Source organism: Trachypithecus francoisi, unplaced genomic scaffold, assembly GCF_009764315.1.
Source record: "Trachypithecus francoisi isolate TF-2019V2 unplaced genomic scaffold, Tfra_2.0 Lachesis_group6, whole genome shotgun sequence".
Taxonomy (NCBI): domain Eukaryota; kingdom Metazoa; phylum Chordata; class Mammalia; order Primates; family Cercopithecidae; genus Trachypithecus; species Trachypithecus francoisi.
The window spans coordinates 72,569,267-72,585,063 of NW_022681471.1; the positions used below are offsets into that span (position 1 = coordinate 72,569,267).

Genomic DNA, 15,797 nt, shown 5'->3' on the forward strand with positions numbered 1-15,797 from the left:
CCGCAGCTCCAGGACCCAGGTCGGATCTCACAGACCTAGCCTCCAGGCTAGCACACACATACCCATCCTCCAGGCTGACCCCCACAGACCCAGGCCCCAGGCAGATCCCCACATTCTCACACTCTAGGCCAGCCAGTGTGTCTCCAAATAGCAATTTAGTACCCACAATCCCAGGTTTCAGGCCAGTCCTTATGGCCCGAGACTCCACATCTGCCCCAAAACCAGGCCAGCTCCAGGCTCTAGGACTGTCTCAGTGGCCCCAAGCTCCAGTAGACCCAGGGTTCCGGTCTGCTGCAGTAGGCCAAGGGTCTAGGACCACCCCAGTAGACCCAGGTGCCAGGCTAGCCCCCACGGACTGAGGCTCCAAAACCACTCCTACAAACCGAGGTTCCAGGCCAGCACCCATTGACCTAGGGTCCTCAGGCTTGAGGCCCACCCCAGTGCCAGGCCAACCCCTACAGACTCAGGCTCCAGGCCTATCCTAGGGGACCTAGGCACAAGGGCCATTCCAGTACCTGGCTGGCTCTTGCAGATTCAGGCTCAAGGCCCACTTTAGTGTTTGGTCAGCCAATGGGGACCTAAACTTCAGGCCAGCCCCACTGGATACAGGCTCCAAACCCAATCCTTCAGACCCAATCAAGAAGTCCACCTCAGTAGATATAGGCTCCAGATCCAACCCCATGGACCTAGGCATCCAGGCCCACCTGGCTGCTAATCTAGGAACAAGGCCAGGCTACCAAAAGACTCCAGGAGTCAGCCCACCTGTGAACCATGCAAAACAGCCTACCCATAGTTCCTTGATAGGCCAATAAAGTGCCCTCCAGACTAAAGAGCTGTTGCACAGCAGAAGAAACCATCATCAGAATGAACAAATAACTATAGAATGGGAGAAAATTTTTACAATCTATCCATCTGACAAAGGCCTAATATCCAGCATCTACAAGGAACTTAAGCAAATTAAAAAAAAAGAAGGCTGGGCATGGTGGCTCACACCTGTAATCCCAGCACTTTGGGAGGCCAAGGCGGGGATCACGAGGTCAGGAGATTGAGACCATCCTGGCTAACATGGTGAAACCCCGTCTCTACTAAAAATACAAAAAATTAGCTGAGCATGGTGGCAGGCGCCAATAAGTTCCAGTTACTCAGGAGGCTGAGGCAGGAGAATGGCGTAAATCCAGGAGGCGGAGGTTGCAGTGAGCCAAGACCATGCCACAGCACTCCAGCCTGGGCGACAGAGCAAGACTCCATCTCAAAAAAAAAAAAAAAGGAAGAAAACCCACTAAAAAGTGGGCAAAGGACATGAACAGACACTTCTCAAAAGAGGACATACACGTGGCCAACAAACATATGAAAAAAAGCTCAACAACACTGATAATTAGGGAAATGCAAATCAAAACCACAATGAGATATCATTTCACACCAGAGAGAAAGACTACTATTAAATAGTCAAAAAACAACAGATGCTGGCAAGGTTGTGTGTGGAGGAAAAGGAATGCTTTTACAATGTTGGTGGGAATGTAAATTAGTACTTCAACCATTGTGGAAGACAGTATGGTGACAGCAACAAAAGGGCAAATATCTGAATTATAGGAGTTCAAGAAGGAGAAGAGAGATATGAAGGGCTGGAAAACACATTTCAATCAATAGCAACAGAAAACTTTCCAAACCTGGGGAAAGATAAATATACAGGTACAGGAAGGTCATAGGTCTCCAATAAGATTCAATCCAAACAAGACAACACCAAGACATATTATAATCAAACTGTCAAAAATCAACATAAAAGAGAGGATCCTGAAAGTAGCAATAGAAAAGCAGCATATCACATATAAAGGAGTTCCAATAAAGCTAGCAGTGCTCTTCACAGCAGAAACATAGGCCACGAAAGAGTGGGAAGATATATTCAAAGTGCTGAAGAGAAAAAACCCTATCAATTAATACTTTACCCAGTAAAGCTATCCTTCAGAAATGAAAGAGAGAGAAAGACTTACCAAACAAAAGCTGAGGGAGTTCATTGCCATCCAGACTTGTCTTACTAGAAACTAACAGTTAGTTTTTTTGAAAAGATAAACAAAATCACCAGGTATGGTGGCTCACGCCTGTAATCCCAGCACTTTGGGAGGCTGAGGTGGGGGATCACTTGAGGTCAGAATTTTGAGACCAGCCTGGCCAATGTAGTGAAACTCCATCTCTACTAAAAATGCAAAAATTAGCCGGGCATGGTGGCATGTGCCTGTAGTCCCAGCTACTCAGGAGGCTGAGGCAGGAGAACTGCTTGAACCTGGGAGGTGGAGGTTGCAGTGAGCTGAGATGGCACCACTGCATTCCAGCCTGGGGGACAGTGACTGTCTCAAAAAACAAAATAATAATAATAATAATAATAATTTAAAAATTAAAAAATAAATAAAATTGACAACTTTTATTTAGACTAAGAAAAAGATAAGCACAAATAAAACAAGGAATGAAAGAGAAGTGTTACAGCTGATACCACAGAAATATAAAAAATCATGAGACTACTATCAACAATTATACACCAAGAAATTGGATAATCTAGAAGAAAGAGATACATTCCTAGACATATAAACCCAGACTGAATCATAAAATAGAAAATGTGAACAAATAATGAACAAAGAGATTAAATGAATAACAAAAAATCTTCATGTAAGAAAAGCTTAGGTTCTGATGGCATCACTCCTCTTACCAAACGTTGAAGAACGAATACAATCCTTCTCAAATTCTTCCAAAAAATGTAAATCATTTCACAAAATTCAACATCATTTCATGATTTTAAAAAATTCAACAAATTAGGTACATAAGGAATGTACCTCAACACAATAAAGGCCATATATGACCAATGGACAAATAACATCATACTCAGTGGTGAAAAGTTGGGAGCGTTTCCTCTAAAATAAGGAAGAAGACATGGATGCCCACTCTCACTACTTCTATTCAACATACTACTGGAAGCCCTAGTCAGAGTAATTAGGCATGAGAAAAATACAACGCATCTAAGTTGGAAAGGAAGGTGTTAAATTGTCTGCTTGTAAATAACATGATCTTATATATAGAAAGCCTTACAGATGCAATGAAAAAAAATTTAGAACCAATAAGTGAATTCAATTAAGTAGCAAGATAGAAAATCAACATACACAAAGTAGTAGCATTTCTACATACTAACAACAAACTATCTGAAAAAAATATCAAGAACATGATTCCATTTACAATAGCTACAAAAATATTTGGAAGCAAATTTAATGTTGAAGTGAAAGACATGTACACTAAAAACTATAAAACACTGATGAAAGAAACTGAAGAAAACACAAAGAAATGGAAAGATATCCCATGTTCACAGATTGGAAAAATATCGTTAAATGTCCATACTACCCAAGGCAATCTACAGATTCAATGCAATCCCTATTAAAATTCCAATGACATTTTCCCCAGAAATTAATAAAAAAAAATACTGAAGTTTCCATGGAAGCAAAAAGACCCTGACTAGCTAAGCACTCTTGAGCAAAAATAACAAAGCTGAAGGCATCATACTACCTGAAGTCAAAATAAACTACAAAGCTATACTAATCAAAACAGCATGGTATTGGCCAAAAAACAGATACATAGGCCAATGGAAGGAAATAGAGAGCCCAGAAATAAATCCGCACATTTACAGTCAATTGGTTTTCAATAAAGGTGTCAAGAACACACAATGAGAAAAGGACAGTTTCTTCAACAAATAGTGTTGGTAAAACTGGATACCCACATGCAAAAGAATAAAATTTGACCCTTTTCTCACAATATATGAAAAAGCTATTAAAAATAGATTAAAGATTTAAACATAAGACATGAAACGGTAGAACTACTAGAAGAAAACATAGGAGAAAAGCTCCATCACATTGGTAAATGTGAAAGTAGACACATGGGATTACATCAAACTAAAAGCTTCTACACAGCAAAAGAAACTGTCAACAAAGTAAAGACACAATGTATGGAATGGGAGAATATATTTACAAAACCAGGCATTTGCGAAGGGGTTAACATCCAAAAATATATGAAACTCAAACATTTAATAGGAAGGAAACAATAACCTGATTTTAAAATGGGTAAACGACCTGAATAGACATTTCTCAAAAGGAGATGAGCAAGTGGTCCACAAGTATATGAAAAAATGTCTAACATCACTAATCAACAGATAAATGCAAATTAAAACCACAATGATAACATCACCCCACATCTGCTAGAATGGCTGTGATAAAAAAGACAAAAGACAGCAAGTGTTGGCAAGGATGTGGAGAATAGGGAACCCTTGCATATTGTAGGTGGGAATGTAAATTAGTATAGCCATCATGGAAAGCAGTATGGAGGTTCCTCAAAAAATTAAAATAGAACTATCATATGATCCAACAGTCCCACTACATGGTAGAATATCCAAAAAAAAAAAAGTGAAATCCATATGTCAAAGAGATATCTACACTCCCATATTCACTGCAGCATTATTCACAATAGCCACACTATGGAATCAACTTAACTCTACATCAGTGGAAAACGGGTAAAGAAAATGCGGTGTGTATATATACACAATGGAATACTATTCAGCCTCAATAAAAGGAAGAAATCCTGTCATTTACGAAAACAAAGTATGGGCCTTGAAGACATTATATTAAGTGAAATAAGCCAGGCACAAAAAAATAAATACCACATGATCTCATATGTGAAATCTAAAAAAGTTGACCTCATAGAAGCAGAATAGAATGGTCATAGAAGCAAAGTAGAATGGTGGTTACCAGGGACTAAGGCGTCAGGGAGATTAGGGAGATGGTGAAAGAATACAGAATTTCAGTTGAGTAGAATGAACAAGTTCAAGAGATCTATTGTACAACATGGTGACTAAAGATCATAACAATGTATTCTATTCTTAAAAATCACTGAGAGTTTAAGTGTTCTCACCACAAAAAAATGCTAAGTATGTGAGGTAGGGTTGGGTGTGATGGCTCACGCCTGTAATCCTAGCACTTTGGGAGGCTGAAGCAGGAGGATTGCTTGAGCCCAGGAGTTTGAGGCCAGCCTGGGCAACATAATGAGACTCCATCTGTACAGAAAACAAAAAAAGATGAGGTGGAGGATCACTGAGCCTTGGAGGTCAAGGCTGCAATGAGCCATGATCATTCCATTGCATTTCCACTTGGGTGACAGAGTAAGATCTTGCTTCAAAAAAAAAAAAAAAAAGGATATGAGGTAATGTATATGTTAATTAGCTTGATTTAGCCATTCCACAATGTATACATATCTTTAAAACACCATGTTGTCATGATCAATATATGTAATTTTATTTGCCATTAAAAAATAAGTTTTTTAAAAAGGCAACTTGCATCCAGGATATATAAATAACTGTCAAAAATCAATAATAATAAAACAAAGTACCCTATCTTAAACTGGGAAAAAGATTTGTATAAACACTCCCCCCAAAAAAGATACTTGGATATAAAATATTAAACATTAGGGAAATGCTAATGCCACAGCAAAACACTACTACCCACTATCAGAATAGCTAAATATTTGTTCTTTTTTATTTTTTTAAGTTCTAGGATACATGTGCAGAAAGAGCAGTTTTATTACACAGGCATACGTGTGCCACGGTGGTTTGCTGCACTTGTCAACCCATCACCTAGGTTTTAAGCCCCACATGCATTAGCTATTTGTCCTGATGTTCTCCCTCCCCTCCCCACCCCTAACAGGCCCCACTGTGTGTTGTTCCCCTTCCTGTGTCCATGTGTTCTCATTGTTCATCTCCCACTTATAAGTGAGAACATGTGGTGTTTGGTTTTCGGTTCCTGCATTAGTTTGCTGAGGTTGATGGCTTCCAGCTTCATCCATGTCCCTGCAAAAGACATGATCTTATTCCTTTTCATGGCTGCATAGTATTCCATGGTGTGTATGTACCACATTTTCTTTATCCAATCTATCATTGATGAGCATTTGCGTTGGTTCCATGTCTTTGCTATTGTGAATAGTGCTGCAACATACATGTGCATGTATCTTTATAATAGAATGATTTATATTCCTTTGAGTATATACCCAGTAATGGGATTGCTGGGTCAAATAGTATTTCTGGTTTTAAATCCTTGAAGAATTACCATGCTGTCTTCCGCAATGATTGAACAATTTACATTCCCACCAACAGTGTAAAAGCATTCCTATTTCTCTACAGCCTCACCAGCATCTGTTGTTTCTTGACTTTTTAATAATCTCCCAGAATGGCTAAATTTTTTTAAGTGGACAATTTCAAGTGCTGATGAGGATGTAGATCAGCTAGAACTCTTAAACATAGCTGGTTCACATGTGAAATTGTATAGCTGCTTTAGAAAACAGTTTTGCAGTTTCTAATAAAGTTAAACATATATTTACCATATAAGTCCACAATCCCACTAATAGATATTTACCCTACAGAAATAAAATATTATCATCGAATTAACTGAGCGTGGTGGTGCACACCTGTAGTGCCAGCTACTCAGGAGGTGGAGGCAGGAGAATCGCTTGAACCTGGGAGGTGGAGATTGCAATGAGCTGAGATCATGCCACTGCACTCCAGCCTGGGTGACAGAGCGAGACCCCATCTCAAAAAAACAATATTATTATCACACAAAAAATGTAAAGAGATGTTTTATAGCACCTTTATTCACAATTGTCAAAACTGAAAACTTTGAACTTGTCTCAGAGGTGAAAAAATAACCCTGAAAACCATTCAAATATCCTTCAACTGGTGAATGAATTTTTCCATACTGTGGTATTTCCATACTATGGAATGCCACATAGCAATAAAAAAGACAAACTGTGGATAAACACAATATGGGTGAGTTTCAAATGCATTAAGCTAAGTGAAAGAAGCTCAAAAAGATTCATACTATATGATTTCATTTATATGACATTCTGGAAAAGACAAAACTAGAGATAGAAGAGATCACTGATTTCCAGGGCTGAAAGTGGTGAGAAGGAGTAACAGTAAAGGGGCCTGAGGTATATTTTTTCTACATTGTGGTGGTAGTTACATGACTGTATGCACTTATCACAACTCATAATTTTTAACATATATAAACCTCATACGACCATACACTAGCAAGAATAAATTTATTATATATATCTTCAATATACATGACTTTTAAAAAATGGTCACAGACAACTGAAGAAGAAATAAAAGGGTTGATCTGATGTTGTATTTAAAAAGTAAAATAATTTTTTAAAAATAATGTTAAAACAAAAGATTTAACAGGAAATTACTAATATTTTTGCCATTTTTACTGGCAAAAGGCTTCAAGTTATTTTATCCTTAAACATAGTATATCAAGTAAAACAAATGCCTAAAAGTCTCTAATGAAAACTTTGATGATGAACACGACAGCAATATTAACCTCTAATTTACTATTCCTTAATTATTATACAGGTATACTTTACTATTTTGGAACATTTATTTTTAATGTAAAATAAATGATCTTTTTTCTTATGGAGTGAATAATAGAGTCCCTTGCACCTAGTAGGTGTCCATAAACAGTTGCTTAATTGGATTCGTATACATTTTGTTTGGATCCATTAATTTAAGCTTCTTAACTTCTGCCAAACAAATGGCAACCAGTCTGGAGCTCAGACTCCTTCAGGATTAGTTCAGCTACCTGAGGGCTAAAGGTATTAATATCTGAGCAAAGGCATATCTATAACCAATTCAACATATATGTGCCTATGCAGACACACCAGCTAGGAAACTATGCTTAACTTAATGGAAAGGCCTCAACATTAATGGGATGAGGGTCATGTGTGAAATTCCAACACTGTCCACTCTGTGGACAGAAACTCCATTTCAAGGCCAAATCTCTCACCAATCACCTTCCAAATAAGTGAAAACAATTAAAAGGTACCCCAAGTTTCATTTTTTGAAGACAATTCTTAACTGATATGGGTTTTTAGTATAACCTCACCCACACACAGCTTTTTAAATTTAATTTTTGAATAGGTTGGTTTAAATAAAAGTATAAAAAAGTACATAGTGATAAGACTTTCCCCCAATTCTTGTCCGGTGTTTGCCCAGTTCCTATTCCCTCAATAGGTAACCACTGTTCTTTTACTTTTATATAACCTTCCACAGTTTCTTTTTGCATTATTGTATCATCTTTACATATATATCTTTACATATACAGAACGTATATTCAATTCTATTGTCTTAAAAACAATGTTCTTTTCCCATTGTGGTTGAAGAGGATTATTTATTATTTGTGTTAATAGCCAAATATAAGTTACAAATAAAATTTATACCTCTTTCAGAGTTGCCCTCTATGACTGCAATCTTGAATATATAAAATTGAGTGAAAACATTTCTAGGATCATGTCGTTCAGCTTCTGCCACTGCCTCTTTGGCTGAAAAGAAAAACATTGGGTCCTTTTAATAAAATCTATAAGGAAGGATTTACCATATTTTACTAATATCAATAAGGTAGTCAAAATGGCTGAGGGATACTCACAATGAAAATAATGAATCTAAGAAAAATACTTGCAGAACTGCTCTTCTAGAATGCTAATATAACAGTGAGTTATACTTCTGGAAATAGAGTAAGTTAGATATGTCAGACCCACCCCCCTGCTGAAAACAGCCAAAAATGTTGGATGATATATTTATTTTTTCCAGAAAGAATAAAAGAACTGTAAATGAATTTACAGTAAAAGATAGTAAAATATTACCAAGTAAAAGAATAGTAAAAGAACTACCAAGTAAAAGATAGTAAAAGAATTACTAAGGCAAAATCTAAGGAAAACTGAGGTCTCAGAGAGGTAAACAGAAAAGTAAAGTCACTTTTATCTGGTAAGCATTTGCAAATGTAACCAAATGTTAACTTCCGTTTTGAGGGACATCACTAGGTCAGGGGAACAGACATCAAGTTCGAAGGGATCACACTCCTAGACTAGGGAAAAGCCAAAAGTAAACCCACTCCTACCCACATTCCTAGAAAACTAACTGCAAATAAAATTACCTTAGTGCTGGATAGAAGGCAGCACAATGGGGTGGAGGCAAACAATCCATGAGGTGTAATACTAGGAGATTCATGTATTCATTGACCCAAACTATATTATACAGGAAGCTAAAAGACCTAAAGCTGAGAATTTAGTTTAGATAGTTCCCAAACATCTACAGAAGCAAATGTAAATCTTCTCTGGGGGAAAGCACCTTATCTTAGCCTTCAAAATAATTCCATAAATAATTTTTCAAGAATCATGAGTTGTACACGTTACAAAAATAACAAAGCACACTCGTAAACAAGGTACCATAAACAGCAGAAACAAGAGATAGCAGAAGCGGACCCTCAAGATGCAGATACTAGAATTATGAAAAACTGGTTATAAAACATCTATGCTTTCGAAGTCTAAAGAAATACAATGTATGCTCAAAATATATTTATGTGGGTTGATACACAGTGGTACAAATTAATGCAGTTATAGTGGTTGTTCCTAGATGGTATCCATTCTGTCTCATTATTGCCTGTGCCATACAAGTTATTAAATACTTTGCGTATCAGTGAAGTTAGTAGTAGGAAACAGAGACCATAAAATGTGACCTTGGGGATTTGAAACAAAGAAGCTTTTTGAAATGAGAAACCCAATTACCCAAATTAAAACATAATAGACAGGTTTAGCAGCAGATTAGAAACAGGTGAAGAGAAAATTAGTGGGCTGAAAGATAAAACAGAATAAAATAGCCAAAGTGTAGCACAGAGCGATTACAAACATGGAAGACAGTAAAGAAAGGATTCTATACTTTCTAGGATAGCCACTAAAAGATTAGAAGCAGTAAATAATTTTCACACTAGTAGAAGGGGAAGACTGGAATGAAAAAAAAACCGAAAATAGTATTTTTAACAAATGGTGCTGGAACAACTAGACATCCACATGTAAAAAAGTAGATCTAGACATAGACCATAAACCTCTCACAAAAATTAACTGAAAATGGATTATAACCTAAATATAAAACCCCAAACTATAAAACTCTTAGACGATAACATAGAAATTTTAGGTGAACTTGGGTTGGCAATGACTTTTTAGACACAACACCAAAACCATATCTATGAAAGAAAAAACTGGTAAATTAACTTAAAATTAAAAACTGCTCTGTGAAAGACATCATTAAGAGAATAATGATAAAAGCCACATATTGGAAACAATACTTGCAAAACACATATCTAATAAAGGACTGGTATTCAACATGTATGAAGAATTCTTCAAACTCAACAATAAGAAAACAAACAACCCAAGTATAAAATGGGCGAAAGACATGAAGAAACACTTCACTAAATAAAATATACAGATGGCAAATAAGTATATGAAAAGATGCTTAACATCTTATGTCATTAGGGTTTTGCAAATTAAAACAGCAATGAGATACCACTACACATCTATTAGAGTAACTAAATTCAAAACACTTTAACAACATATAATGCTGGCAAGGATGCGGTGCAACAGGAACTCTCATTCATCACTGGTGGGAATGAAAAATGGTATAGCCAACTTGGAAGACAGTTTGGCAGTTTCCCACAAAACTAAACACACTCTTGCCATACAATCCAGCAGTTGCACCTTTGGTATTTATTCAAATGTGTCAAAACTTTATGTCTACACAAAAATCTACATAAAGATATTTATAGTAGCTTTATTCATAACTGCCAAAATTTGGAAGCAACCAAGATGTTCTTCCATGGGCGAGTGTATAAACTAATATATCCAGATAGTGGAATATTATTCAGCACTAAAAAAATGAACTACAAACCCATAGAAGGACATGAAGGAATCTTAAATGCATATTGCTAAGTGAAAGAAACCTATTTGAAAAGGCTACACACTGCACGATTCCAATTATGTGACATTCTGGAAAAGGCAAAACTATGGAGACAGTAAAAAGATCAGTGGTTGACACTAGTTCAATGAGGGGGAGGAACGGATGAATAGGTCAACCACCGGAGGTTGAACTATTCTGTATGGTATTATAATGGTAGACACGTTTTTATACATTCATCAAACCACATATGATGTACAACACAAAGACTAAACTATAATGTAAAATACGGACTTTAGTTAAAAATAACATATCAATATTGGCTTATCAATTGTAACATATATAGCACACTAGTGCGAGATGTTAATGACAGGGGAAACTGAGTATGTGAAGAATGGTGAGGGAGTATATGAAAACTCTTTCTGTTTCCTACTCAATTTTTCTGTAAACCTAAAACTGCTGTAACAAGTAAAGTCTATTATTTAGAAACATTGATCCCAAAGAAGGCAAGTGAGGAGAGAAAAAGAAACAGGATAGAAACGACAAATAGAAGCCAGGCACGGTGGCTCATGCCTGTAATCCCAATAGTTTGGGAGGCTCAGGCGGGCAGATCCCCTGAGATCAGGAGTTTGAGACTAGCCTGGCCAACATGGTGAAACCCCATCTCTACTAAAAATATAAAAATTAGCTGGGTGTGGTGGCACACATCTGTGATCCCAGATACTTGGGAGGCTGAGGCATGAGAATCACTTGAACACGGGAGGCGGAGGTTGCAGTGAGCAGAGATTGTACCACTGCACTCCAGCCTGGGCATGGAGTGAGATTCTGTCTCAAAAAAAAAAAAAAAGAAAAAGAAAAAAGAAATAGGAAAAAGAAATGACAAATAGAAAGCATGAAGTAAGTTACAGATTTAAACTCAAATATACCAATATTGTATTAAATGTATAAACACGAAATGCCCTAGTTAAAAAACAAAAATGGTCAGACTGGATTAAAAATATGTAACTATATGTTCTTTAGAAGTGTCACACCTAAAATAAATATATCAAAAGTTCAAAGTAAAGGGATTAGAGAAGATCTATCTGGAAAATATTAACCAAAGTGTGGATATATTAATATCAGACAAAAATGACTTTAAGGCAGAAAATAATACTAGATATAAAGATCACTTCATAACAATAAAACTTGAACAAACAAATATATTACAATACCAATTTTGTATGTATAAATAGTATGGCCTAAAATATATAAAGCAAAAATGATAAAATTAAATAAAGAAATAGATCAATTCAAACCATAAAGGGACATTCCAGCACCTCATCTCAGTAAGTGATAGAGTAAGCACACAAAATATGAGTTTGGATACAGAAGATTCAAACAAAATGAACAAACAATCTAAATTTATACATGTATGTATACAGGTGGTCTCTGTCTTATGATTTTTTGACTTTACCACGGGTTTTTCAGGATGTAACCACATCATAAGTCTGGGAGCTCCTCACAACTAGTGATGGGGTTATGGTTTCTACTAAACGTATATTGCCTTTACATCATTATAAAATCAAAATATCATTAAGTCAAACCATCATAAGTTGTAGATGCCTGCCATTTTGCCAGCATTAACTGCATTTTCACCTTACTATATTTTCAACTCACGATAAATTTATTAGGATATAACTCCATTGTAAGTCAAGGAACATTTGTACATATATGTACATACACAGTGCCTAAAAACTGCAGAAAACACATTCCTTTCAAGCACACACAGAATATTTACAAAAACTGACCATTTACCTAACTATTAAGCAAATCTCAACTTATTTCAGTCTAAAATCAATTACAATGTTGTAATTAAGCTAGAAATCAATTACTAAATAAATTACTCTAAAAATGCCGAGAAAATCCCCATAGGTTTCAACATTCAGAAATAACATTTTTACATCATTCATGAGTCAAATAAAAAATCACAGGGGAAATTGGAAAACATTTTGAATTGTATAATAATAAAAATATTACATGTATTAGTGTTCTCCAGAGAACACGAATTTTTCATTTTCCATTAAGTCTCTGTGTTGGTATCTCCACAATAGATGAAGTAGCCACCTCTCCTAGGCTTCATGAACTTTCCTTGTACAGGAAAAGACCCCCACCAATCAACACAGTCAGAGATTCTGGGGGTCTCTCAAACCTTCATGCTAGTCCAGCCTGCTTGCTTTGTTCTTTTCAGCCCCTAGGCATGTAAGGTATGCCTGGTCACATCAGTGCACTGGGACAAGTTATACTGAAGCTGGTTCCATGGGTGATTCCCAGCAAAGTTGGATGGTTAGACACTTTGTCCAACTCTTTCTCTTCCCCAGGGAGAAGCTGAGAGCTGGAGATTTTTGTCTACTTGCTCTGCGCTGAACTTAGGAGAGGGAGGTCTATGGTGACTGCCAGCTAAAATCTCCACCTCTGGCCAGGTGCGGTGGCTCACGCCTGTAATCCCAGCACTTTGGGCGGCCAAAGTGGGTGGATCACTTGAGGTCAGGAGTTTGAGAACAGCCTGACCAATATGGTGAAATCCCGTCTCTACTAATAATAAAAAAAAAATTAGCTGGGCGTGGTGGTGCATGCCTGTAGTCCTGGCTATTCAGGAGGCTGAGGCAAGAGAATCGCTTGAGCCCAGGCGGTGAAGGTTGCAGTGAGCCGAGATTGTGCCACTGCCCTCCAGCCTAGGCGACAGAGCAAGACTCTGTTTCAAAAAAAGAAAAAAAAAAAATCTCCATCTCTGCTCTCACTTGCCTCCAAATGGCTAGATAATGCCAGGTCCTGTCACCACTTTGGGATAGGCAAGTCAGAGGCCAGTCATTTCGGTAGCCCATGGAAAAGTAATGGTGTTAGATGCCTGGACCAACTCTTTCCCTCCTGACAAAGAAGCAGGGCAGCTGTGGTTTTTGTGTGTTCACTCTGTAATGAGCTGGGGGGTAGGAACCATGATATTTACCAGCCCGAGCCACTGTCTTCGTTCTCCCCAGCCAGCTATACTATGCTAAACCTGTCAGAGCTTCAAGACTAGCAAGATAGATGCCAGATCTTGGGGTAACCCCAGAGAAGCTGGGGCATTGAATACTCTTCCTCTCCCCAGATCAGTTCTTTCTCTCCACAGAGGGAAGCTGAGAGCTGGAATTTTTAATCTGCTCACTCTGTGCTGCCTAGGGCAGAGAAGCATGATGTCGACCAGTCCAAGCTGCTATATCTATTTTCCTCCAGGTGGCTAGACTGTGCCAGGCCTGTGAGAGCTCCAACACTGGCAGGACAGAAGCCAGTCCTCTGGTGAGTCCCCTCAGAAAAGTTGGAGTTCTGTACACATGAACCAATTTTCTCTCTCCCATGGTTGAAGTTGGGAGCTAAAGGGTCTCTTTCTGATCATATGTGTGCCCAGGAGTAGGGATTCTAGTAAGAGAGTTTCCTGAATCTCCATGCAGGCTTTGGTGAGTCTGGTTTTACATTTACCCAGAGAGCAGGAGTCTTTTGATCAGTTTCTGGATTTCTCATAAAGAGAATTTGTCCATGAATTATTGCTGAATCAGTATGCTTGTTGAGGGAAGGGGCGTTCAGGGCTTCCTACTCCATCTTACTGGCATCACTATCCAGATAGCTTTACATTTTAGGGAAGAATGACTCAAGTTTTACAAACTTTTCTAGAGAACAGAGAAAGGAATGCTCTGCAACTTTTTATAAAATTGGCATGACCTTCATATAAAAACCGAATAAGGACAAACATGAAAAATAAAAATTAGAGACCAATTTCACTCACAAAGAGAAATGCAAATATCCTAAACAAAATATTTACAAACCAAACCAAGTAAAGTAGGAAAAGAATAACATCATGACTGAGTTTTCTCCAGGACTGAAAGGTTGGCTTAAACCAAAAACTGGCTGAGCGCACTGGCTCACACCTGTAATTCCAGCACTTTGGGAGGCGGAACGCCTGAGGTCAGGAGTCCGAGACCAATCTGGCCAAAATGATGAAACCCCATCTCTACTAAAAACACAAAAATTTGCTGGGCATGGTGGTGCATGTCTGTAGTCCTGGTTATTCATGAGGCTGAGGCAGGAGAATCGCTTCCACCCGGGAGGCAGAGGTTGTAGTGAGCTGAGATTGTGCCACTGCACTGCAGCCAGACTGACAGAGCAAATCTCAGAAAAAAAAATAAAATAAAATATAAATAAATAACTCCATCAATAAATTCAACACATTAGCGACATAAAGGAGAAAAAAAATCATATGATCATCCCAACAAAACAAAACATAAAACCTCTTAACAAATGAGCCATAGATGAGGACTTCCCAAATCTGATGTATGTTTTCTGTACTAGGTTGAATATTGTCCCCTCCAAAATTCGTGCCCATCATAGAGCCTCAGAATGCAACCTAATTTAGAAATTAGGTCTTTGTAGATATAGTCAAGTTAAGATGAGGTCATAATGGATAAGATGAGCTTTAATCCAATGACTGGTGTCCTTATAAGAAGAGGGAAATTTGGACACAGACACAGATAGTTGAACACCATATGAAGACAGAAGATACAGCAATAACACCATGCAATGACAGAGGCAGAAATTGGAGTGATGAACCTACAAGTTAAGGATTACTGGCAAACATTAGAGTCTGGGAAGAATCCTCTGCTAAAGTCTTCAGAGAGAGCATAGCTTTATCGACACCTTGATTTTGGACTTCCAGCCTCCAAAACTATAAATGTATACATTTCTGTTGTTTTAAGCCACCCAATTTGTAGTACTTTGTTATAGCATCCCTAGGGAACTAATACTGTATCTATACAACAACGCAAAAAAAACCCTAAAGCAAACATCACACTTAATGGCAATTTATGGTAGCTTTACCTTTTAATCCAAAACACCACTTTAATTCAACATAGTAGTTGAACTATTAGACAAAATAAGACAAGAAATATATAAAGCATATTGAAAAAGAAGAAACACAATTGTCAATTTATAT

The 15,797-nt window shown here is 37.5% G+C and overlaps 1 protein-coding gene across 1 annotated transcript in view; it reads right to left on the reverse strand.

Moving 5' to 3' along the window:
• Positions 1-15,797, reverse strand: part of TEX11 (testis expressed 11) — a 320,825-nt gene that overhangs the window by 103,730 nt on the left and 201,298 nt on the right. The window contains 1 exon segment of the mRNA XM_033200830.1: positions 8,293-8,394. Coding sequence (XP_033056721.1) covers positions 8,293-8,394 — 102 coding nt within the window.